This window comes from Argentina anserina, chromosome 3 (genome assembly GCF_933775445.1).
Source record: "Argentina anserina chromosome 3, drPotAnse1.1, whole genome shotgun sequence".
NCBI classification, from domain to species: Eukaryota; Viridiplantae; Streptophyta; class Magnoliopsida; order Rosales; family Rosaceae; genus Argentina; species Argentina anserina.
The window spans coordinates 632,438-655,293 of NC_065874.1; the positions used below are offsets into that span (position 1 = coordinate 632,438).

At 39.2% G+C, this 22,856-nt stretch overlaps 2 protein-coding genes across 7 annotated transcripts; both read left to right on the forward strand.

The window, feature by feature from the left end:
* The first annotated feature begins 260 nt into the window (after window positions 1-260).
* On the forward strand, window positions 261-5,698 carry LOC126786644 (lysM domain receptor-like kinase 3). 2 transcript variants are annotated; one of them, XM_050512536.1, is made up of 12 exons: window positions 261-913; window positions 2,005-2,038; window positions 2,134-2,147; window positions 2,244-2,408; window positions 2,557-2,759; window positions 2,979-3,068; window positions 3,288-3,536; window positions 3,617-3,708; window positions 3,784-3,922; window positions 4,029-4,130; window positions 4,207-4,393; window positions 5,586-5,698. In XM_050512536.1, the coding sequence occupies exons 1-11, from the start codon at window positions 286-288 to the stop codon at window positions 4,372-4,374; spliced, it is 1,884 nt and encodes a 627-aa protein (XP_050368493.1). In that variant the 5' UTR covers window positions 261-285; the 3' UTR covers window positions 4,375-4,393; window positions 5,586-5,698. The 2 variants fall into 2 exon arrangements, with proteins under 2 accessions (XP_050368493.1, XP_050368492.1); XM_050512535.1 differs by lacking the exon at window positions 5,586-5,698 and having other exon boundaries at window positions 4,207-4,483.
* LOC126786642 (calcium permeable stress-gated cation channel 1-like) lies at window positions 4,817-22,439 on the forward strand. 5 transcript variants are annotated; one of them, XM_050512531.1, is made up of 12 exons: window positions 16,566-16,795; window positions 17,377-17,720; window positions 17,974-18,132; window positions 18,357-18,492; window positions 19,067-19,168; window positions 19,602-19,724; window positions 19,970-20,050; window positions 20,144-20,484; window positions 20,570-20,815; window positions 20,933-21,257; window positions 21,441-21,674; window positions 21,815-22,437. In XM_050512531.1, the coding sequence occupies exons 2-12, from the start codon at window positions 17,407-17,409 to the stop codon at window positions 22,088-22,090; spliced, it is 2,337 nt and encodes a 778-aa protein (XP_050368488.1). In that variant the 5' UTR covers window positions 16,566-16,795; window positions 17,377-17,406; the 3' UTR covers window positions 22,091-22,437. The 5 variants fall into 5 exon arrangements, with proteins under 5 accessions (XP_050368491.1, XP_050368490.1, XP_050368488.1 ...); XM_050512530.1 differs by having other exon boundaries at window positions 16,566-16,749; XM_050512532.1 differs by lacking the exon at window positions 16,566-16,795 and adding an exon at window positions 16,881-16,946.
* Window positions 22,440-22,856: the final 417 nt, after the last annotated feature.

Below are 22,856 nucleotides of genomic sequence, written 5' to 3' on the forward strand. Positions count from 1 at the left end.
CTGCATCATTTTTTCTTATAATTAGTTTTGAAATGATTTTTCTTCTTGTCCCCTACTTGAAGCCCAAGAAATTCCTCTCCTTTAGAACCATATTGCTAGAGTGGTTCATACCAGAACGAATCAAAGGCAAAAGATGACGACAAAGATGAAACAGATGCTGTCACCTTATATTTTTAATAACAACAAAATGCACCTAACTAGATTCATCAACCGAGTCTCGACTACTATAACATAAAAACCATCCAGCACTTTCTCTCAAACACTTCCTCTTCTTCACAATATACAATGATGCTTGCAGAAGGAAACACACAAATCAAATTGCTAGCCTTCCATGTATTTCTTCTTCTTCTATCATTCACAGCTAAAGCTAGGTGCAAACATGGCTGCCTTGCCTTAGCCTCATACTATGTCTGGGATGGTTCAAACCTCACTTACATTAGCTACATCTTTGGTCAACAAACCCCTGAAATTCTCAAGTACAATCCTCAAGTCCCCAACCCCGATGCCCTCCTAATTGGTACTCGAATCAACATACCATTTTCGTGTGACTGCTTGAATAGTGACTTTTTGGGGCACACGTTCTCCTACCTCACCCAACATAGTGATACCTATAACAAAGTTGCTCGGACCGCATTTGCTAATCTCACTACAGAAGAATGGGTGCATAGAGTGAACACTTATCCACCAACTCAGATACCTGAACAAGTTACAATCAATGTGACTGTGAACTGCTCTTGCGGTGATGGGAAAGTATCAAAGGATTATGGTTTTTTCGTGACATATCCTCTCCGTCCCGGTGAGAGTTTGACTTCTCTGGCCGTGGAGAGAGGTGTTCCGGCAAGGCTGCTGGAGATGTACAACCAAGGGTCCAACTTTGGTTCAAGCAATGGCTTAGTATTTGTGCCGGCAAGAGGTTAGTAGTAAATTAACTAATAGTTTTATACTTATATTCGTTCGCATCAGATATTATTCGATATAATACATCATGACTAATATATATATAGATGCAGTCTAGGGCCATACTGATTTCAACAACTTCTGCTATCTTTTCTAAGTGCTTGAGAGTTAGGCTCTGAATATGGTCTCTTTCAACATACACGAGTATTTACACATAAATTGTACCTGTACTGCAAACCTGAATCATGTGTTTTAGAGTCCACAAATTTGATCATTTATCAAAATGCCAAAATAACAAACTAGCTTCTGAGGGACCAATATTGTTTTCGACCTAAAAGTGAGATTGATGGAAAAAATAATTATAATACATGAATTGGAAACCAAATCACATGAACTGAAATGAGGCTTCTGGAGAGATTTAAGCTAGCTGGCCAAAGTCAACACTCATACGTCTCTAGATTTAGTCTTATTGGATTACATATTCAAGTTGGCTTTTTTCATAAACTGAGAAAATGAAATGGGAATAGAAAAGTAATTGCTGCTATGCATATTCCATTTGGACCTGAGCAGTGACAGATAGAGACTATACAATAATTCAGAGAATGATACAGAGTTTATGTCATAATTGGCGGTGATGAAAGAAACTGTTATTTGTGAACGTGTGTCTGTTTCTGAAGGAATAAGGATAAACGACAAGGGTTTCTGCATAATATGCATGACTGATTACTGTTTGAATTAGCACAATTGCTAATCAATAATCATGTAGCTTTCTTGTGGTGGCTTAATTATTAATTATACTAATCAGATGGGGCCAAAGATAAACAGCTACATTATTCTTCATCTTTCATAAAGATATGCTGTGTTTTGGGCTAATCAGTCTATAGGGGAAAGTCCAGTCCAGCCCAGCTCAGCCTTGCCTTCCAACCCAAGGAATCGACTAGGGCATTTGGTTTCTAATTTCATTATCCTAATTGATGCATAGATATGAATAAGCCAAACATGCATTATTTCTACCAAAACATCAGATAAGTTCTGGTTCTCTCTTATGGGCAGAATTGAGCTAAATCTGCCGAATTACTCACTAAGTTTCGGATTTTATTACTGCAGATCAAAATGGGACTTTTCCACCGTATAAGTCAAGGTACATGATATCACCTCTCTTAAAATTAGTGGAATGCTACATTGATTATCTTTGTTCTAGAATGGAACCTCATCCCTTTCTCTCCTTTTTAACAGAACAGCTGGTAGGGGTATTGTCTAATTACTGCTTCAATGATCCTCAATATCTATTGCTTTCGTGCTTAAGGTCAAAATTGAGGAGCTATTATTGGCATTCAAATTGTTAGGTATCTCAAGGGGAGCGATTATTGGTATCTGTCTTGGAGGAGCTTCTGCCGCTCTAGCTTTGGCAAGTTTCCTATTTGCTCGGTTTTATAAGAGGAAGGTGGTTGAGGGACCATTTCTTTCCACACCTTCTGAAGAGCGTTATCTTCAAATCCAGCACACACATGGTAATTCTTTAGATTTTTCTCAACTAAATGATTAGCAGATAGAACCTTTTTTGCTATGTGAAAGGTTTTTAGTAATGAAAAATCATGTAAAATAGAAAACCACAGTAAAGTTATCCTTGTCTGACTTTTCAGTCTTTATATCTTGCAGTTTTAGCTTCCGGAATTACTTCTGAGACAACTTCGGAATCAGTTGCTCTAGTTGGCGGTTCTTCACCAGGTCTTATTGGTATAACTGTGGACAAATCAGTAGAGTTCTCATATGAAGAGCTTTCCAAAGCTACTAATGGCTTCAGCATTAAAATTGGACAGGGTGGATTTGGATCTGTTTATTATGCAGATCTCCGTGGTGAGGTTTGTGCTACTTTGTTCCACATTAAATGTTCCTGTAATAGCTAGGTTCACATCTAAATAGCTACATGGTACATTCAAAATCACCAAATCCCTGAGTTCAGATATGTAGAAGATTGTATATACCAATTGTTAACAGACATTTCCAATGTTCTTTACCTGACTTGACACCTTGCGGAGAACTCACGTACTGGCTGATTCTTTTTTACTCTTATCATACAGAAAGCAGCAATAAAAAGGATGGATATGCAAGCAACAAAAGAATTTCTTGCTGAACTGAAGGTTCTAACACATGTTCATCACTTAAACCTGGTAAGTTTCTGTATTTTCCTTTATAGGATAATTTTTCCTATGAACTTGATTAGAGCAAGTAATGCCTAGGTGATATTTTCTAGTTGTCAGTACAAAATGCAGCCTCAGACTTGAATTACTAAAACATCTGGAAGCTTCTTTGAGCAAGCATTTTGTTCAGTTCAGAATTTGTTGAATTAGATTGCTTCAGTATCGATCTTACAGTAAGCATTTTCGCAGGTACGCTTGATAGGGTATTGTGTTGAGGACTCCTTATTTCTAGTCTACGAGTACATTGAAAATGGTAACTTAAGTCAACATTTGCGTGGCTCTTCTGGTTTAGACCCATTGCCATGGCAAACCAGGTTGCAAATAGCCTTAGATTCAGCAAGAGGACTAGAATATATCCACGAACACACTGTTCCTGTCTACATTCATCGTGATATCAAGTCAGCAAACATCTTAATAGACAAAAACTTCCGAGCCAAGGTTGTAAAAAATTCATTTCTTTGAATTTTGACTCAAAATTCTTTCAGAATATAAGCACATAGAACTAAATTTCTGTGCAGGTTGCAGACTTTGGGCTAACAAAATTGTCTGAATATGGAAGCAACTCACTGCAGACACGTCTTGTGGGTACATTCGGATACATGCCTCCAGAGTATGTATTCATTTGATTCTTTCTATTCATTGTTGTTCAAAAGGAAATCTCATTGAATGAAGTATCTGTGAACAGGTATGCTCAATATGGTGATGTTTCCCCCAAAATCGACGTTTATGCTTTTGGTGTTGTACTTTTTGAACTAATATCTGCCAAAGAAGCTGTTGTGAAAACTAATGAATACGTGCCTGAATCGAGAGGACTTGTTGCTCTGGTAGGTTGTCCTTCCCTTCCTTTAATTACCAATAAGTACTGCCAAACGACATATATGTTTCCATAAGAACTCAGTACTGATGAAATGAATACTCAATGTGACACAGTTTGAAACTGTTCTTAGCAATCCTGATCGGAGAGAAGATCTTGGTAAACTTGTTGACCCCAGACTCGCCATCGATGATTACTCACTTGACTCGGTCTACAAAGTGAGCTTTTATTAGTTTCTCAAAATACAGATGTATGTGCTACTTGTTGATTGCTTATAAGCTGTGGTGGGTGCAGATGGCTCAACTTGCCAAAGCTTGCACACAAGAGAATCCTCAACTGAGGCCAAGCATGAGATCAATTGTCGTTGCGCTAATGACACTTTCATCATCAACTGAGGAATGGGATGTCGGTTCATTTTATGAAAATCATACTGATCTGGTCAATCTAATGTCTGGAAGGTAGCAGAGGAACTACTGCTCAAGTAAACAGAGTGACTCTAACTTTCCTGCCTTTGAAATAACCATATGTAAATAATTAATTAACAATCATTTAGCTATCGTCTTTGACCCCATATCAGTAACTTGTTCCGGCTCTTAATCTTGAACTGCCGGCCAATAGCTAAAGCTGTTAGAAAATGCAGTAACAACATATATATGAAGTTGACAGTCTCCCTATCTTAATGTAGTAGATTATGGTAAAGTTTGAAACATATGACAAACGGTTTATTAGGAAAGGCATTTTGTTGTGAAATGTCAGTGGGCAAACCAAGAAAAACATACAAGAAAAAGGAGAAGGAAACTAGGAAAACACTCATTTCACTAAATTCAAAGATCTCAAATCCTGTCTTTTTGTGCTGTTGGGCAATCACAATGACAACGTCGACGGCCAAAGAGGCTGGGACGAAGTTATATAACAGGAACGACTAAGTTGGACTAAACCCCTAGCCAGAGAGACCAAGTACCTGTATCCATCATAACCATAATTCATGATCGATCACTTTACAGGGTGATGCAGTGTTTCTTGTGACAATATAGATGGCTACATTCCGGGATATAGGGGTAGGAGCAGCCATCAATATCCTCAGTGTCTTCGTTTTCTTTATAGCATTTGCATTTCTTAGGCTTCAGCCCTTCAATGATAGGGTATACTTTCCAAAATGGTATTTGAAGGGAGTAAGAGACAGTCCCAGACGCTCTGGCACTTTCGTGAGTAAGTTTGTCAATCTAGACTATAGGTCATATGTGAGGTTTCTGAATTGGATGCCGGCAGCATTGAACATGCCAGAACCGGAGCTTATTGATCATGCAGGACTGGATTCTGCTGTTTACTTGAGGATATACTTGATAGGGTAGGCTGCAAAGTTTTCTTTTCATTTCTAATATCCCTTGCAACTTACTTGATCTGCTGTCTCCTGATCATAGTATTTACTATTCGAAAGCCTACCTATTTTCAACTATACCTTAACACTGCAGCTCAAGCACTTCAATTCTGCTAGTCTTCATCAGTAATGTCAGTGAAATGTGTCTGCCATGACCCTTGAAGTGCATGACATTGTAAAAGTTCATGCATCTGTGATATGCTAACATCAAAATTCATAATTTCAGAACTTTTAGTTCTTCAGACCTAAGATGATAGCTTCTATTGATGATTTTATTCTCCTTATATTCATGCAGGCTTAAAATCTTTGTTCCAATAGCATTCGTTGCATCAGCCATTTTGGTACCAGTTAACTGGACAAACAACACCTTGGATATCGAGGCAAAGATAAAAAACATTACATCTAGTGAGATTGATAGGCTCTCTATTTCAAATATCCCAGATAACTCCCAAAGGTAAGACACCCTCCTTCATTAACTTTCTATGTCATTTCTACATGTTTCGAAGCCTTTTGTGCCCTTCCTAGCTATATCTGTGAAGACAATAGAAGATCTTGAAACATCAGTCCTGGTTAATACACGTGTGATTGTACTTCACAGATTGTGGACTCATGTATTGTTGGCGTATGCCTTTACCTTCTGGACCTGTTATGTGCTAAAGAAGGAGTATGAAAAAGTTGCCTCAATGCGATTGCATTTTCTTGCAACTGAAAAACGGAGACCAGACCAATTCACGGTGAGATTGACTTCAGCATCAGATGAATGTATGCTCAACTAAGAGATTTTTGAGTAGTGATTTCAATTGCTTGAAACCAATCATTTACATATGTTGAAGTAATACACATTTGCTTTTACAGCCTTTTGCCTGTTGTGGTATGGACTGAAATTATAATTGAGCTTACATGATGCATAATCCTGATGTTAGGCTATGCGCATACAAAATATCTTATTGTTTACAGGCACTTGTCAGAAATGTTCCACCAGATCCAGATGAATCTATGAGTGAGCTTGTGGAGCACTTTTTCCTGGTCAACCATGCAGATCATTATCTTACTCATCAGGTTTGACCCTGAAGAAACAGAAGCACTGATGTTCTTATACAGTACCATATCTCAATTACAAGTTTCAGTAGCCATCAATCCCTTCATGCTTAAAATAGTTACTATTTAGTATCTATTGAACTTTGTTTTACTAATGCACTTTTGTGAGATTTACATGAGAAATTGTCTGGTTTGAAAATTAAGCAATCCAGTATCCGCTGTATCTTTATCCATGTACTTTCAGGCAAGGCATGCACATTATTGAATATGTGATAACGAGTGTGTCTGTGTGTTATACTCCATTATTCTGTTAGCCAGTGTAGATCTTTTGAAACATCCATTCCTTTACTTAATCCCTAAACTGCCGAGGCTATACAATTGTTTCTAAAAAAGAGTACGTATTTTGTTTTCTTAAACTTGATCCAGTGAAGAATTATATGCAGGTGGTGTACAATGCCAACAAACTAGCGAAACTGGTAAAGAAGAAGAAAACAATGGATAACTGGCTTGTCTACTACCAAAACAAACTTGAAAGAAGCAAAACTTCCGTGAGGCCCCTGACTAAGGTAAATAAATTGCTCTACTAATTGCTGGAGTGTGTCCGAGTGATAAAGTTGATATTTGATTTTTGCTTTGACCTGGATGTGGATATCAGACTGGTTTTCTTGGGCTCTGGGGGAAGAAAGTTGATGCAATCGAACATTATCAATCTGAGATTGAAAAATTGAAAAAGGAAGTAAGTAACAGCGCCTTCTGTTCTTTGTCAAGTACTGCATACTAGAATTTAAGATCCTCATGTGTAAACTGAAGCAAGAACCGAATGAAAAACTCAACAACTTAAGTGCATGAATTTCGTAGATCTAGTTCCCTCTTTTCACTGATAACCTTGACCCTTATGTAGTACAAGAGCCATCTTATTAACTTATGGTCTAAGCTTGAGAACTAGTAAACTAGCTTAAAGATTAATGACACAAAAAAAAATTTATATAGATGGCTTTATCTTAATTAGTGGACATGAAACAGTACTTCCTAGTTGAAGTAGGAAGTTCAACACTACCATGTTCTTGGTCTTTTCTGTTGGCGTGAAACACGGTTCCAGAATTCACGGAGTGAAACACGGTTCCGGGTTTCACGGATTCCTTTTGTAGGTAGACTAGTATATATATGTACATCATGTGTGTATGAAAGATTAATTCAGTAGCAACAATCAGTTTATTCCACTTGGTATCAGAGCTGTGCTCTGTTTCTTTCTGGGTTTCTTTTTCGTTACGTTTTTGTGCAAGCTCAGCTGCACACTCCCGGCTACTCTCATCCCCCTCCCTTCGGCGACGTCAGCTCTCCGTCTCTCACTTATCTCCTGGAGCCTTGCTGCTCTCAGTTTTTTTTCTAGCTCCAGGATTGACATTTACCTGGACAAGACCAAGAGCCGACTCGCGGAACTTGTGGAACTCGGCTCGCCCCGCCGAGCTCATCTCCGACGACGCGTGCTCCTCCTGCAACGCCGGCCACCGCTACCTTTCCACCGCTGCAAAGCCTTCAAAGCTCCTGGTCGCTGCATTCAGCCCCGCCGAGCTCATCTCCGACGACTCGTGCTCCTCCTGCAACACCGGCCACTGCTGCCTTTCCGCCGCTGCTGCTGGCCCTCCCCGACGTGGCTCGCAGCTCCTCCGTCGCAGCTCCTCCGTCGCAGCTCCTCCTTCTTCAAAGCCTTTCCGCCGCTGCTGCTGGCCCTCCCCGACGTGGCTCGCTGCTCCTGATCCACACGATCCGATCCGGTCAGCCCGACCCGGAAAATCAATCCGACCCGGTCCACACGATCCGATCCGGTCAGCCCGACCCGGCCCGCCTTATCCGACCCGGCCCGTTTGCTCCGACCCGACCCGTTTGCTCCGACCCGGCCCAGCAATAATTAGCAGCCCTTTTTTTGTTACTGTCAGTGCACACGCACCGTCAGTACAAGTGCACCGACAACAGATTCTTCTCCATTGCTTTCGCTCTATAATTTCTGATTTGTCAAAAAATGTTCATCCCTACCGCATCCATCGCTGGTCGTGGTAAAATTGGTATGACTTTAAATATCTCTCACTTTGTTGGTTTTGATACCTGGATTATTGATTCTGGTGCGTCTGATCATATGACTTATGACAAATTTTATTTTACCACTTTGTCTCCTGCATCAGTACCATATGTTACTAATGCTAATGGTGAGGCATTCCCCGTCTTAGGAAAAGGGTCTGTTCGTATTACTCCCACTATAGAGCTTCACAATGTGCTCTATGTCCCTGCTTTATCTCATCATTTGATATCTGTTCCCCAATTAAACACTGACGCTCAGTGTTCTGTGACTTTTTTCCCTATGTATGTGATATTTCAGGATCTTCTCACCGGAGAGTTAATTGGTCGGGGGTATCTGAGGGGCCGGTTGTTTCATCTGGATCAGACATATGCGGGGGCGAAACCAGGGGTACAATCTCGGACCGCTCTAATCTCTACTTCTGATAAGCTAAGTGAAATTTGGTTATGGCACCGTCGCTTAGGACATCCATCTTTTAGTATTATGAAGAACTCTATGCCTACTTTGTTTTTTAGTGTGGATGAGTCCTCTTTACATTGTGAAACATGTGTTTTGGGCAAGAGTCATCGGTCTACCTATTCCCTTAGTAACTCTAATAAAAGTACTCTTCCTTTTGAATTAATTCATTCTGATGTTTGGGGACCTTCTAAAGAGTCTACTGTGTCAGGTATGCGGTACTATGTGTCATTTATTGATGATTGCACCCGTCTTTCGTGGATTGTTCTTCTTAAAACTAAAAATGAGGTTTTTCCGGCTTTTCAAGCCTTCTATACCACTGTGCAAACACAATATAATGCCACAATTAGAGTTCTTCGTTCTGATAATGGAGGGGAATATGTGAATCATATCTTTCAGGAGTTCTTTAACTCACACGGAATTGTTCATCAAACAACGTGTCCTTACACACCTGAGCAGAATGGCGTTTCTGAAAGGAAAAATCGTCACTTACTTGAAATGGCTCGGTGTATTCTTTTTAGTGCCCATATGCCTAAGTATCTTTGGGGTGATGCTGTCATCACTTCTGCCCACCTCATTAATCGTCTTCCTTCTCGTGTCCTTCAAGGCAAAGTTCCATATGAGGTACTTGCGTCTCATGTCTCATTACCCTCTTTTCATAATCTTCCCGCCCGTGTTTTCGGTTGTGTTGCTTTTGTCCATCTTCCACCACATCAGCGGTCTAAATTGGATGCCCGGGCAGTTAAATGTGTGTTTGTTGGGTACGGAGGCCATCAGAAAGGGTACCGGTGCTATCATCCTCCTACTCAGAAGTACTATGTCACTATGGATGTTACTTTTTTTGAGGACATGAGTTACTTTTCCTCTTCTGATACTGCTCTTCAGGGGGAGAATTCCTATTTTGAAGAGTTGTATCATGGAGAGGGGGAGACAAATGAGCCAGTCGATATGGTAACAAGTTCCGTTGAGATTACCAAGGTGTCAGCCACACAGGCACCACCGGAGGTCGTCACTCAAGAGATTCAGGCACCAGAAGCTGACAACACAACTGTCCCTCATGTATCCCGTACTACTGTTTATACCCCTGACCAAAGCTCTCCTGGTACAGAAGATCACTCATCTGAGGTTAGTCATTCTATTGAGGCTAATAGTAGACAATATGTTTTGCCAAATAGGTCTACTCGAGGTCAACCCACAAAGAAATATGAACATACCCTTCAGACTAAATCCAAGTATCCTGTGGCCAATTTTGTATCTACCAAAAGATTATCTAAGTCATATGAGTCATTCGTGAATCAAATATCTACTGTATCAGTACCTAACAAAGTGCAGGATGCATTTGGAGATCCAAAATGGAGGAAAGCAATGGAGGAAGAGATGAAAGCATTACAAAAGAACAATACTTGGGAGCTTGTACCTCCACCATATGGCAAGAAGACTGTAGGATGTCGATGGGTGTTTACAGTGAAGCACAATCCAGATGGGTCAGTAAGCCGGTATAAAGCACGCCTAGTAGCAAAGGGGTTCACCCAGACATATGGCATAGACTATGATGAGACATTTGCACCTGTTGCAAAAATAAACACTATCCGGGTATTGCTCTCTATCGCTGCTAACTTGAACTGGCCACTTAGGCAGTTTGATGTTAAGAATGCATTCCTTCATGGAGAACTAACAGAGGAAGTGTACATGGATCTTCCGCCTGGATATGTGGCAGCTTCTCCCGATAACTTTGTATGCAGATTGAGGAAGTCTTTATATGGTCTTAAACAGTCTCCTCGTGCTTGGTTTGGCAGATTCTCACAATTTATGAGGAAAATTGGCTACAGACAGAGTAATTCAGACCACACATTATTTCTCAAACATCAACAAGGGAAGGTAACAGCCCTAATCATATATGTTGACGATATGGTAGTTACTGGTAATGATACTATTGAGGTGGACAGATTACAAAAGCAGCTAGCCACAGAGTTTGAGATGAAGGACCTAGGTACACTCAAGTACTTCTTAGGTATTGAGGTAGCCCGGGGAAGTGATGGTATCTATCTGTGTCAGAGGAAGTACATCCTTGATCTATTAACAGAGACAGGTATGTTAGATTGCACTCCAATTGATACTCCTATTGAGCAGAACCATCGGTTAGCAGAGTACCCAGATCAAGTGCCCACCGATAAAACTCGTTATCAGAGGCTAGTTGGACGTCTGATTTATTTGTCACATACCAGGCCAGATGTTGCGTATGCAGTAAGTGTAGTGAGTCAGTTCATGCATAATCCGAGTGTGGATCACATGGATGCTGTTGTGAGGATTTTGAGGTACTTGAAGTCAGCTCCAGGGAGAGGAGTAATGTTTTCTAATCACAACAATATCCTTGAGATTTGTGGCTTCACAGATGCAGACTGGGCTGGAAATATTACCGATCGAAGGTCCACATCAGGATACTTTACCTTTGTTGGAGGCAATCTTGTTACGTGGAGAAGTAAGAAACAAAATGTGGTAGCTCGATCTAGTGCTGAAGCAGAATACAGAGGTATGGCTCAGGGAGTGTGCGAATTGTTATGGCTTAGAAGTTTGCTACAAGATTTAGGTATTAAGCCTCAATGTGCCATGCAGCTGTACTGTGACAACAAGGCAGCTATCGATATTTCACATAATCCTGTGCAACATGATCGTACAAAACATGTGGAGGTTGACCGTCATTTTATAAAAGAAAAGCTAGACGCGAAGATCATTAGTTTTCCTTTTGTTTCTACAGAAGAGGAACTTGCCGATATGCTCACAAAAGGAGTGTCTAAAAGGGTATTTTATGATTCACTTAGCAAGTTGGGCATGGTTGATATGTATGCACCAACTTGAGGGGGAGTGTTGGCGTGAAACACGGTTCCAGAATTCACGGAGTGAAACACGGTTCCGGGTTTCACGGATTCCTTTTGTAGGTAGACTAGTATATATATGTACATCATGTGTGTATGAAAGATTAATTCAGTAGCAACAATCAGTTTATTCCACTTTTTCAAATGCAATTATATTCTTTTTCAGATACCTAAAGAAAGGGAGAGGGTTACAAACGATCCTAAATCTATCATGGCAGCTGCCTTTGTTTCTTTTAAAAGCAGATGGGGTGCTGCTGTTTGTGCACAAACTCAGCAATTTAGAAATCCGACTATTTGGGTGACCGAATGGGCTCCAGAGCCGCGTGATGTATATTGGCCAAATCTAGCTATTCCATATGTTTCACTCACAGTTAGAAAGCTCATCATGGGTGTTGCATACTTTTTCCTCACCTTCTTTTTCATGATCCCTATTGCAATTGTACAATCTATTGCCAGCATTGAGGGACTTGAGAAAGCACTTCCTTTCCTAAAGCCTATAGTCGAACTGTGAGTCTTCTCATCCTCAAACCTTTGACTTGGCATTTGGCTTTGATTAACATTAGTTACTAAAATCACCTTGATATCTTTAATTAGCACTAGTTACTTATGTTCCGTTGATATAAATGCAGGAAGTTCATCAAGTCAGTCATTACAGGCTTTCTACCTGGGATTGCACTGAAGTTGTTTCTGATATTTTTGCCAACCTTATTGATGATAATGGCTAAATTTGAGGGGTATACATCTCGGTCTTCTCTTGAGAGGAGAGCAGCATCTAGATACTTTCTCTACGCTTTGGTGAATGTATTCCTTTGTAGCATTATTGCTGGATCAGCACTTGAACAGCTAAAAACTTTCATGCACCAATCACCATCTGAGTACGTAACTTGAAATTAACTGTCAGACCTTTCAATTTCATGATGTGGCTATCCATTACATAGTTATCAAACTGTATCGTCGGTTCTTTGTTGTTTGTACAAACATATATTTTTTCTTTTAGTACTATTTAAATTTTGAATGAAGTTTCTTTCTCCTGTATTTTGCAGCTTTCCAGAGACAATTGGCGTTGCGATCCCAATAAAAGCAACTTTCTTCATAACATATATAATGGTTGATGGGTGGGCTGGTATATCTGCAGAGATCTTGATGTTGAAGCCACTGATAATGTTTCACTTGAAGAATACCTTCCTGGTGAAGACTGATAAGGACAGGGAAGAGGCAATGGATCCAGGAAGTATTGAGTTCCACACTAGGGAGCCTCGTATACTGCTTTACATCTTACTGGGCCTTGTATATTCTACAATGACACCAATTTTGCTCCCATTCATACTTGTTTTCTTTTGCCTGGCCTATTTAGTGTTCCGCCATCAGGTAAGGAGTTAGTATCTTGATTCCTGAATTTCACATTAGAAGGATTCTGTATCAGCATACTTATCCGTGCATGCATATGTACACATTAGGTGTTACATCACTTATGTTATTACCTTCTTTGCTGGATACTGGATACATCACCTTCTGTTACTTGTTTACTTATTTTCTCCTAATGCGTGCAGATCATAAATGTTTACAACCAGGAGTATGAAAGCGCTGCAGCATTCTGGCCTGATGTCCATGGTCGCATTGTGTCTGCATTGATCATCTCTCAATTGCTTCTGTTGGGTTTGTTGAGTACCAAAGGCGCTAAACTCTCTACACCATTTCTTCTTCCACTTCCAGTATTGACCATAGCATTCTATAAGTATTGCGCAGGTCGTTATGAACCTGCATTTGTAAGATATCCATTACAGGTATGTCATGTCTTCAGCTGTTTCCTATTTCAGCAATTACAGCACCTTATTACCTCTTTTAGTTCAGTTTCAATATCTTTTCTACCTCTTTTAGTTGAGTTTTTAATTTTTTTGATACATGCTCTTGTAACATCTCTTTCTATCTCTCTAAGATTAATTATTCTGTTTCTCCATCTGTGATATCAGGAAGCAAAGATGAAAGATACTCTTGAACTTGCCATACAACCAAACTTAAACTTGAAAGGATACCTCGAAAGTGCATATGATCATCCAGTTTTTAAAGAGTGTGATGAAGTTGATGATGAAGACCAAAACTCAATTTCTGAAAACTTTCAGTATGAGAGTGTGATTGTGGCCACAAAACGCCAATCCAAGCTGAACACCCCAGTGCAAAGCAAAATGACTGGTAAATCCACGCCGCCATTGCCAGATGCTGTCGAAGATCTATAATGTTGAATTGAGAGCAGGAGTTGTAAATTTGACCTTTCTGATGTTGTGCATAGGTTCACAACATTGGAAGAACACGGAAACATAAAATTGAATGAGCTGGTACTGATGCACCGGGGAGGACAGACAGCCAAACATAGGTCTGCATACATTGCAAGTTGTGAATTTTGTTTATTAGCTGAAAAAGTACCTCAATTCATATTTTCACATAGAGCCATAGAGGGACTCAGTTTCTTTTCTATGTCTGTTGAATGTTGATAATTTGTGATATTGCACAGATTTGTACATTGATTAACAGCTTGTATATCATAATGAAAGAAGAGTTTTATACTACTGTGCTGCTTTTCTTTTACAGATCGTATACAAGGATAGTCTATTCTCTATACTATTTACGGGTTTTCTTTTACAAATCTCTAGTGTATTTACCTGACTTGACATATTTGCAATCATCAATTGTTTTTTTTTTGGGTACTATCATCATAAGGATGGATATGCAAGCAACAAAAGAATTCCTTGCTGAACTGAAGGTTTTAAGACATGTCATCACTCATCACTAATTTCTGTATTTCCCTTCTTGTGGGAGTTCATTTGCTTATTTTAATTTCAATCATCCTTCTTAAAAGAATGTCTTATTGAATGATTTACTCACCTGTCTCGGTCTACAAGGTGAACTTCCATTAATTTCTCAAAATGCATATGTATATATGTGCTACCTGTTCATGCCTTAATGTCTTATAAGCTGAGATGGGTGCAGATGGCTCAACTTGCCAAAGCCTGCACACAAGAGAGACCTTGAGGCCAAGCATGAGATCAATTGTCGTCGTGCTAATGACACTTTCATCATCAACTGAGGAGTCGAATTTTAGTTTGTTTTATGAAAATCACACTGATGGCCAATCTAATGTCACTGAGGCAGCAGAGCAAGTCAGCAAACAAACCATCACTCATGAAAACAAGTTGATCCTAACTTATCATCATGTTTATCATCTTTGACTTTATATCAGTTACCTGTTCCACCTATAAAATTGGTGCTAGAGTCGGCAAACAAAAGCTTAAGCCGTCGGCAAATGTCTCAACTATGTATATGATAATATGAAGTATTCACACCCTCTATTGGCGTTTAGTCCCAACTTGCTATGCATAGAAAACTCAAAACCTCTTGCTAATGCGACTCTTAATATTATAGCAGACCATTATTACACCTTTAATCTGAAGGGAACAAAAGAATCAAAGCTAATAGGATGCATATACATAACAGCATGATGAAGCTTATGCAAGAAATTATAGAGGAACTACAGAATCTAGATGATCTGGAACAACCTGCACCATATGTATGAAATAATTAGTCTTATTCCAAGGTAGGAGTATTATTTCTTGGGCCATCATATCTCAAAAGAAAATGATGTCCTTTTCTCCCCAGATTGAAAGGGGTCTGCTACCCCCAGCTTTCTCTGGTTAGTGTTTTGCTAATGCTCCAAAGCTCCATTCTACCCGATCTTAATGTCAATTTGGATGGCCAATCCAAGACAAGGTTTCAAAGTGTAGATAGATTATGATATAGTGGTGGAGATAAGTAAAAGCAAGCAGGCACCATATTCTATTCCATAATATCTATGATAGGCCATCCCTATGTGATTACTCTTATGTGGAATTTTAGAATCAATAATGAAAGTCCAAATGTGGATATATGGTAAAGTTTGAACATTGAACACATATTATACACATATTACAACACCTAAGGAACCATGCCCGGTTTGTATGGAGATTTTCACTTAAACATGGAGGCCTCTATGAAGCAATTGAGTTTGACTATAAATGTCAACTATTGAGTTGAACCACCTACCCTAATTAGCTTTTCACTAGGCTTCACTTTATAACTTAGTTGATGAAACACATTCAGACAATTTTATACACCATATCATCATCGCAGGAAAAACATTCATGTATTTGCCATCATAATTAGTGCGATAATTTTTACATGTAACGCCAAATTAAACCAAAAAACAATCAAACCCCACAGTTAGTTTTACAACATTGCATTTTGTACTTAGACCAAGATCCAAAACAAGTCATCATTCTGATTGCTACACTTACTATTTGGCAACCACCTCCACACTGTTCTGACCTCCCATACCCTATCTTGTGTGCTCACTCTGATCATGACCTCCCTGACCCCACTTCCCAACAAATCCCACGTGTCACCCTTTTACACGTCCGTCACACCCCAACTCTCACAACCCAAGTAACCCAATCACACCCCATTGCCGCAGTCCCAATCCAACCTGTCCCACCTGTCCCTCCACCCGCGCCGCGCATCCCACGCGGTCACCTGTCGGACCTCCGAGTCTCATCATCACCGCCCCCCAAAACCCCCCTCCTATATTCCCGGGTCCTAGCCGACCCGACCCACTCTCCACCCCTCAATTAACACGTGCCACCCACACGCCGCTAACGCGCGTAGGGAACCTCCCATTTCCCTCAAAAAGTAGCCGTTGCCGACATTTCATGACGAAGCTGTATTATTGACAGAGAGGGACTACAGATTGGACTAAATCCCAAAAAAAAAAAAACAGAAAAATCCAAAATCTTCTCAAGTAAAAAACGTAACCATCAAAACCACCCTAACCAACTCTCCACCTCCTTCCCTCCCACCGTAACCACCACTCAAAGATCACTGAGATCTCATTGGTGCGCGCGCATTATCACGCCTTTTGTGTGTGTGGATCCAAATCCCTAATTCACAGCATCACACTGCGTTAGTGACTGCGGGTTTCTCGGGGATTAGTAGTAAGCAATCTAACCCGTTCAAATTCCCTTGATCCTTAAATCGCTGGTGTGCTTTTCTTCTCTTCCAATTCTTTAACTCGACGGCTTTTTTTTTATTAGCTGAATTGTCAAGTTTGTTTTTGCTTGGTTTGATTAAGTAAATCTCCGGGATTACGTGGGGTTTTTGTGCTGATGATGTGTTTAGCTCTGAGGAGGAGGTTAAGTATGGTTGAATTGAACGCCTTTGTTTCTTTATTGTTTTGTGTTAATTTTCTTGATTATTGAAAATTTAGGATATATTTTGAGAAATTATGAGCTGCTAGTCTATGGTAGAGCAGCTGGAAAAGGAAAAGGAAGTGGAATTTTGTTAGATCTAGTACCTTTTCGGACTTTTCGGAAAGCTGTGCTGTATTGATGGTTATTGGTTACTGTTTCTGAGCTGGGATGATGTTGGTTTTAGTATGTAGACAAAGGAAAAGAGGCTGATTTGATGTATAGGGTTGTGGAGTTCGTGACGAAAGTAATCGCAGAGGTCTTAGTTTGCGATCTTTGATTTTGTTAGGAGGCTTTTGTAAGTCTGTGATTGAATGTGTGTTGTTTTGTATCTTTGCTTCTGATATTTTTTATTATTGTGTTTGCGTTTTACAGGGTGATGCAGTTTTCCTTGTGACAGTATAAATGGCTACGCTCGGGGATATAGGGGTTGGAGCAGGCATCAACATCCTTAGTGCCTTTGTTTTCTTTTTGGTATTTGCGTTTCTTAGGCTTCAGCCGTTCAACGACAGAGTCTACTTTCCGAAATGGTATTTGAAGGGAGTGAGAGAGAGTCCCACACGCGCTGGCGCATTCGTGAGTAAATTTGTCAATCTAGACTATAGGTCTTATCTGAAGTTTCTGCATTGGATGCCGGAAGCATTGAAGATGCCGGAGCCGGAGCTTATTGATCATGCAGGATTGGATTCTGCTGTTTACTTGAGGATATACTTGATAGGGTAGGCTGCAGTTTTTCTTGTCCTTTCTTGTTCACAAACACTTCCTTTTTGTGTGACATGACCATATAACATTGTTAGATGAGGCATGTGTATTTGCATGACCTCTGTGATACCTGTTCTAGTGAGGTCTCCATTATGTATTCCTGATTACTAATGCTAACACTAAAATTCATATTTTCAAACTTCATACTAGTTCTTCATATCTAAGCTGTTAGCATATGCTGATTATTTTATTCTCCTTATATTAATGCAGGCTTAAAATCTTTGTTCCAATAGCATGCGTTGCATGGGCTGTTTTGGTACCAGTCAACTGGACAAATAACACTTTGGATATTGCTGCTCATTTAAAGAACGTCACTTCTAGTGACATTGATAGGCTCTCTATATCAAATATCCCAGAAAAATCTCAAAGGTGAGACACCCTCTAGTAACTTTCTGTATCAAATTTATATATCTGGGAGCATTATTATAAATATAAGAAATTCCATCATATAAACATTCATGCATAGTTATTGCGATTCCCATCACAGAGATGGTAGTCTTCCTAAGTGGTGTACTAATATAGTGGACTCATGAGTGGTTAATTTTCATCTTGCTTACTGGTAATTGCGATACTCATGCAATTGTATCTCACAGATTGTGGGCTCACATAGTGGTGGCGTATGCCTTTACTTTTTGGACTTGTTATGTGCTACTGAAGGAGTATGAAAAAGTTGCCACAATGCGGTTGCATTTTCTTGCAACAGAAAAACGACGACCAGACCAATTTACGGTGAGATTGACTCCATGCCTCGACATATGAGTTCGGATTAATGTTTATTAAAATAAGATACGTTTGAGCTGCGGTGTCAATTGGTTGATGTACTAATCACATGCATTTGTTTAAGTAATGAACATTTCACTTTCATAGCTTTTTGCCTGAATTCATGAGTTCAGATTAATGTTTTACTCAAAAGTAATGATGTCAATTTCTTGATATACTAATCATATATATGGTACAGTTATAAGCTTTCTGTTAGCCCTTTGCCTCTTGTAATAAGGATAAGTACTGAAATTGATATTTGAGCTTATTACTTTGAGTAGTGATGTCAATTGCTTGATTTACTAATCATATTTATGGTACAGTATAAGCAGCTTTTATGGCTATTTGCCTCTTGTAATAAGGATAAGTACTGAATTTAATACATGAATAAGAACTATTTGAGCTTATAACATAACAAATTAACAAGTAATCTTTAATATAAGCTAGACGGATACAAACAGAGCTCCTTAGCATCATCTACCCAGACAAGAAATGATAAACTCTATTATTATGCTTATACCGCAAACTATCTTATTGTTTACAGGCCCTTGTCAGAAATGTTCCGCCAGATGCAGATGAATCTGTAAGTGAGCTTGTGGAGCACTTTTTTCTGGTCAACCATCCGGAGCATTATCTCACCCATCAGGTTTGTTCCCAAAGAAAAAAAAACAGAAGTGATGCTCTTCTTCAGTACAGAATGTCAATTAGAATTTTAAGTACCCATCATCCCATACAGGCATAATATTCATTATTGTACATAAAGCTTTACTTATTTATGCACTCTTTTGAGGTTTACATGAAGAAATTTTTTGATTAATGAAATCAACTATGCAGTTTCTGCAAAATTTCTATTGCTGTACTTTCTATTGAAAAGGTAGCCATAATGAGTTTCTGCAAAATCTCTGTTGTACTTTCTATTGAAAAGGTAGCCATAATGCTTCCTAATAATTATTGTTAAATTACCAATTGGTTGATGTACTAATCATGCAAATACTATATTATTTTTGATTTGCCAATTGTTTCTATAAAATGAAGTCTTTTGTTTTCTGAAACTTAATCCAGTGACGAATTATATGCAGGTGGTGAACAATGCCAATGCACTTGCGAAATTGGTAGAGAAGAAGAAAAAAATGGATAACTGGTTCGTCTACTACCAAAACAAACTTGAAAGAAGCAAAACTTCCGTAAGGCCCTTGACTAAGGTAAAGTATTGCTCTACTGTCTGTAAGGGCTAAAGTGTTTCTAAATATAGAGGCCTATATATATATATACACCGCACCAGTGCGGACGTCCGCTTCATAACCAGCCTGTATATATATATATAAGGTAAAGTTTTGCTCTACTGTCTGTAAGGATATATAAGGGCTAAAGTGTTTATATATATATATATATATATATATATATATATATTTCTTATTTCAACGTGGATGTGTATTTCTACTATCAGCTTGGTTTTCTGGGGCTTTGGGGAAAGAAAGTTGATGCAATTGAACATTATCAATCTGAGATTGATAAGTTGAAGAAGGAAGTAAGTACCAGTCCCTTCAGTTCTTTGTCAAATATCCACCACCTTAGTCTTGGTTGTTTCAGTATCAAAATTTCTCTTTTTTTTCTCTCTCAGATACCTGAAGAAAGGGAGAGGGTTGCAAACGACCCCAAGTCCATCGTGTCAGCTGCCTTTGTTTCCTTTAAAAGCAGATGGGGTGCCGCTGTTTGTGCACAAACTCAGCAATCTAGAAATCCGACTATTTGGTTAACAGAATGGGCTCCAGAGCCACGTGATGTATATTGGCCAAATCTGGCTATTCCATACGTACAACTCACCGTTAAGAGGCTCATAATGGCTGTTGCGTTCTTCTTCCTCACCTTCTTTTTCATGATCCCCATTGCATTTGTACAATCTCTTGCAAGCCTGGAGGGACTTGAGAAAGTAGCTCCATTCCTAACGCCCATTGTTGAAGTGTGAGTTATCTTGTCCTTGAATCTTTTTGACTTGGCATCTAGCTTTCATGAGCACTAGTTACTAAGGTTACCTTGATATATGCAGGGAATTCATTAAGGCGGTCATTACAGGGTTTCTACCTGGGATTGCACTGAAGTTGTTTCTGATATTTTTGCCAACCATATTGATGATCATGGCCAAATTTGAGGGTTATACAGCTCGGTCTTCTCTTGAGAGGAGAGCAGCATCTAGATACTATCTCTTCTGTTTGGTGAATGTATTCCTTGTTAGCATTATAGCTGGATCAGCACTTGAACAGCTAAAATCTTTCATGCACCAATCACCGTCTGAGTATGTATTTTAAGATTAATTGGCATATCAGTTCTTTTCTGTTTGTAGAAGTTTATAATCTTTCTTTTACTACATTTTAAATTATGAATTGAGTTTTTTTTTCCTTTCTTTTGGCAGCATTCCAGTGACAATTGGCACTGCAGTCCCATTAAAAGCAACTTTCTTCATAACATATATAATGGTTGATGGATGGGCTGGTATCGCTGCAGAAATCTTGATGTTGAAGCCACTCATCATATATCACTTGAAGAATACCTTCCTTGTGAAGACTGACAAGGACAGGGAGGAGGCAATGGATCCAGGAAGTATTGGTTTCAACACTGGGGAGCCTCAGATACAGCTTTATATCTTACTGGGGCTTGTGTATGCTACACTGACACCAGTTTTACTTCCATTCATAATTATTTTCTTTGGGCTGGCTTATGTTGTGTTCCGTCATCAGGTATATATTCGGTAACTTGATTCCTAACTTTCACATCATTAGGATTAATGTATATGTTTCGATTCATATGAATATACTAAGTTTCACCAATGCCCTTTCCCCAAAACTTACATATCAATTACATCTTTTTGTGGGATATATTACTTCCTATTGATATGTATTCATTATTTTCCCCAAATACAGATCATAAATGTATACAACCAGGAATATGAAAGTGCTGCTGCATTCTGGCCTGATGTCCATGGTCGCATTGTGTCTGCATTGCTTATCTCTCAGGTGGTTCTATTGGGATTGTTGACTACTAAAAAAGCTGCTCAGTCTACACCTTTTCTTCTTGCACTTCCAGTATTAACCATAGCATTCTATAAGTATTGCCAAGGTCGTTTTGAACCTGCATTTGTTAGATATCCATTACAGGTATGTCAGCTTTCCACTCGTTGCTTTTTCGAGCAATGGAAGCAATTTATTACTTCCTTTAGGTCACTTTTTTTCTTTGGAACTTTTTGCAAGATCTCTCTCTCGATTATACTTTATTTTTCTTTCTTTTCTGGAATCAGGAAGCAAAGATGAAAGATACTCTTGAACATGCAAGAGAACCAAACTTGAACTTGAAAGGCTACCTCCAAAGTGCGTATGTCCATCCAGTTTTCAAAGAATGCGATGAAGATGACGATGATGAAGACCATTTCGCATTTGAGAAGTACGAAAATGAGAGTGTGACTACTGTGGCCACTAAACGCCAATCCCGTCGCAATACCCCAGTGCCTAGCAGAATGACTGGTGGATCACCCACGCCGTCGTTGCCAGAAAATTATGAAGATCTACAGCTTTGAACTTGAAAGGCTACCTCCAAAGTGCGAGTAGGTGATGTAAATCTGTAGCTGTACATTTGACCTTTCTGAAATTGTGCATAAGTTCAAGATCATGGAACTTGTAAAATCAAATGAGCTGATGATGATGCGTGGGGAGGACAGAGAGGGAACCCAGCCGAGTATTAAGTTCCTCTATACATAGAATGTTGTGAGTTTTGTTTGCAGCCAGCTGAAGTTTACCTTAATTCATATTTTAACATAGCGGCTGGTACAAAGAAGTCAGTTTCGTATCTTTTTCTGTCGATAAATTGTGTAATTATGTGACTGGTTTTTGCACTGGTTTGATATACTTATATATATCATAATAGAAGAAGCGTTTTTATAATATTGTGTCAGATTTCCTTTTGATAATCCTACTTTGAGGACAGTCTATAGACTATAGTTTCCCTTCCAGATTTCTCCTGAGGTCTGTATCTTTATCCTGCATCATTGGAATCCACTCCTACGTAAGAATGTTGGTAACACACTATTTTTGCCTAATTAAAATGTAGTCACATCGGGAAAAAACAGAGATTTCTATATTCAAACAGTTTGGAGTTTAGTGTGAACCCAGCTAAAAAAAAGAGCGAGAGAGAATGACTCAGCGTAGTTGGTTTAGTGGAGTACTTTTTTACGAAAATTGACCCAAAATAAAAAAAGAACGAGAGTATCAGTTGGTTAATATAATTCACACAAGTGTAAACATGCTAAGCGGTAAATAAGATTAACATCATAGGGGTTTGTCCAG

Excerpts from the sequence above, each read along its gene's own strand:
- LOC126786642 (XM_050512533.1), top strand. The coding sequence starts at position 4,947 with ATGGCTACATTCCGGGATATAGGGGTAGGAGCAGCCATCAATATCCTC. Across the intron at positions 20,485-20,569 it reads CTAACGCCCATTGTTGAAGT|GGAATTCATTAAGGCGGTCA; the intron begins GTGAGTTATCTT and ends TGATATATGCAG. Across the intron at positions 21,675-21,814 it reads TTGTTAGATATCCATTACAG|GAAGCAAAGATGAAAGATAC; the intron begins GTATGTCAGCTT and ends TTCTGGAATCAG.
- LOC126786644 (XM_050512536.1), top strand. The coding sequence starts at position 286 with ATGATGCTTGCAGAAGGAAACACACAAATCAAATTGCTAGCCTTCCAT. Across the intron at positions 2,760-2,978 it reads ATGCAGATCTCCGTGGTGAG|AAAGCAGCAATAAAAAGGAT; the intron begins GTTTGTGCTACT and ends CTTATCATACAG. Across the intron at positions 3,069-3,287 it reads ATGTTCATCACTTAAACCTG|GTACGCTTGATAGGGTATTG; the intron begins GTAAGTTTCTGT and ends GCATTTTCGCAG.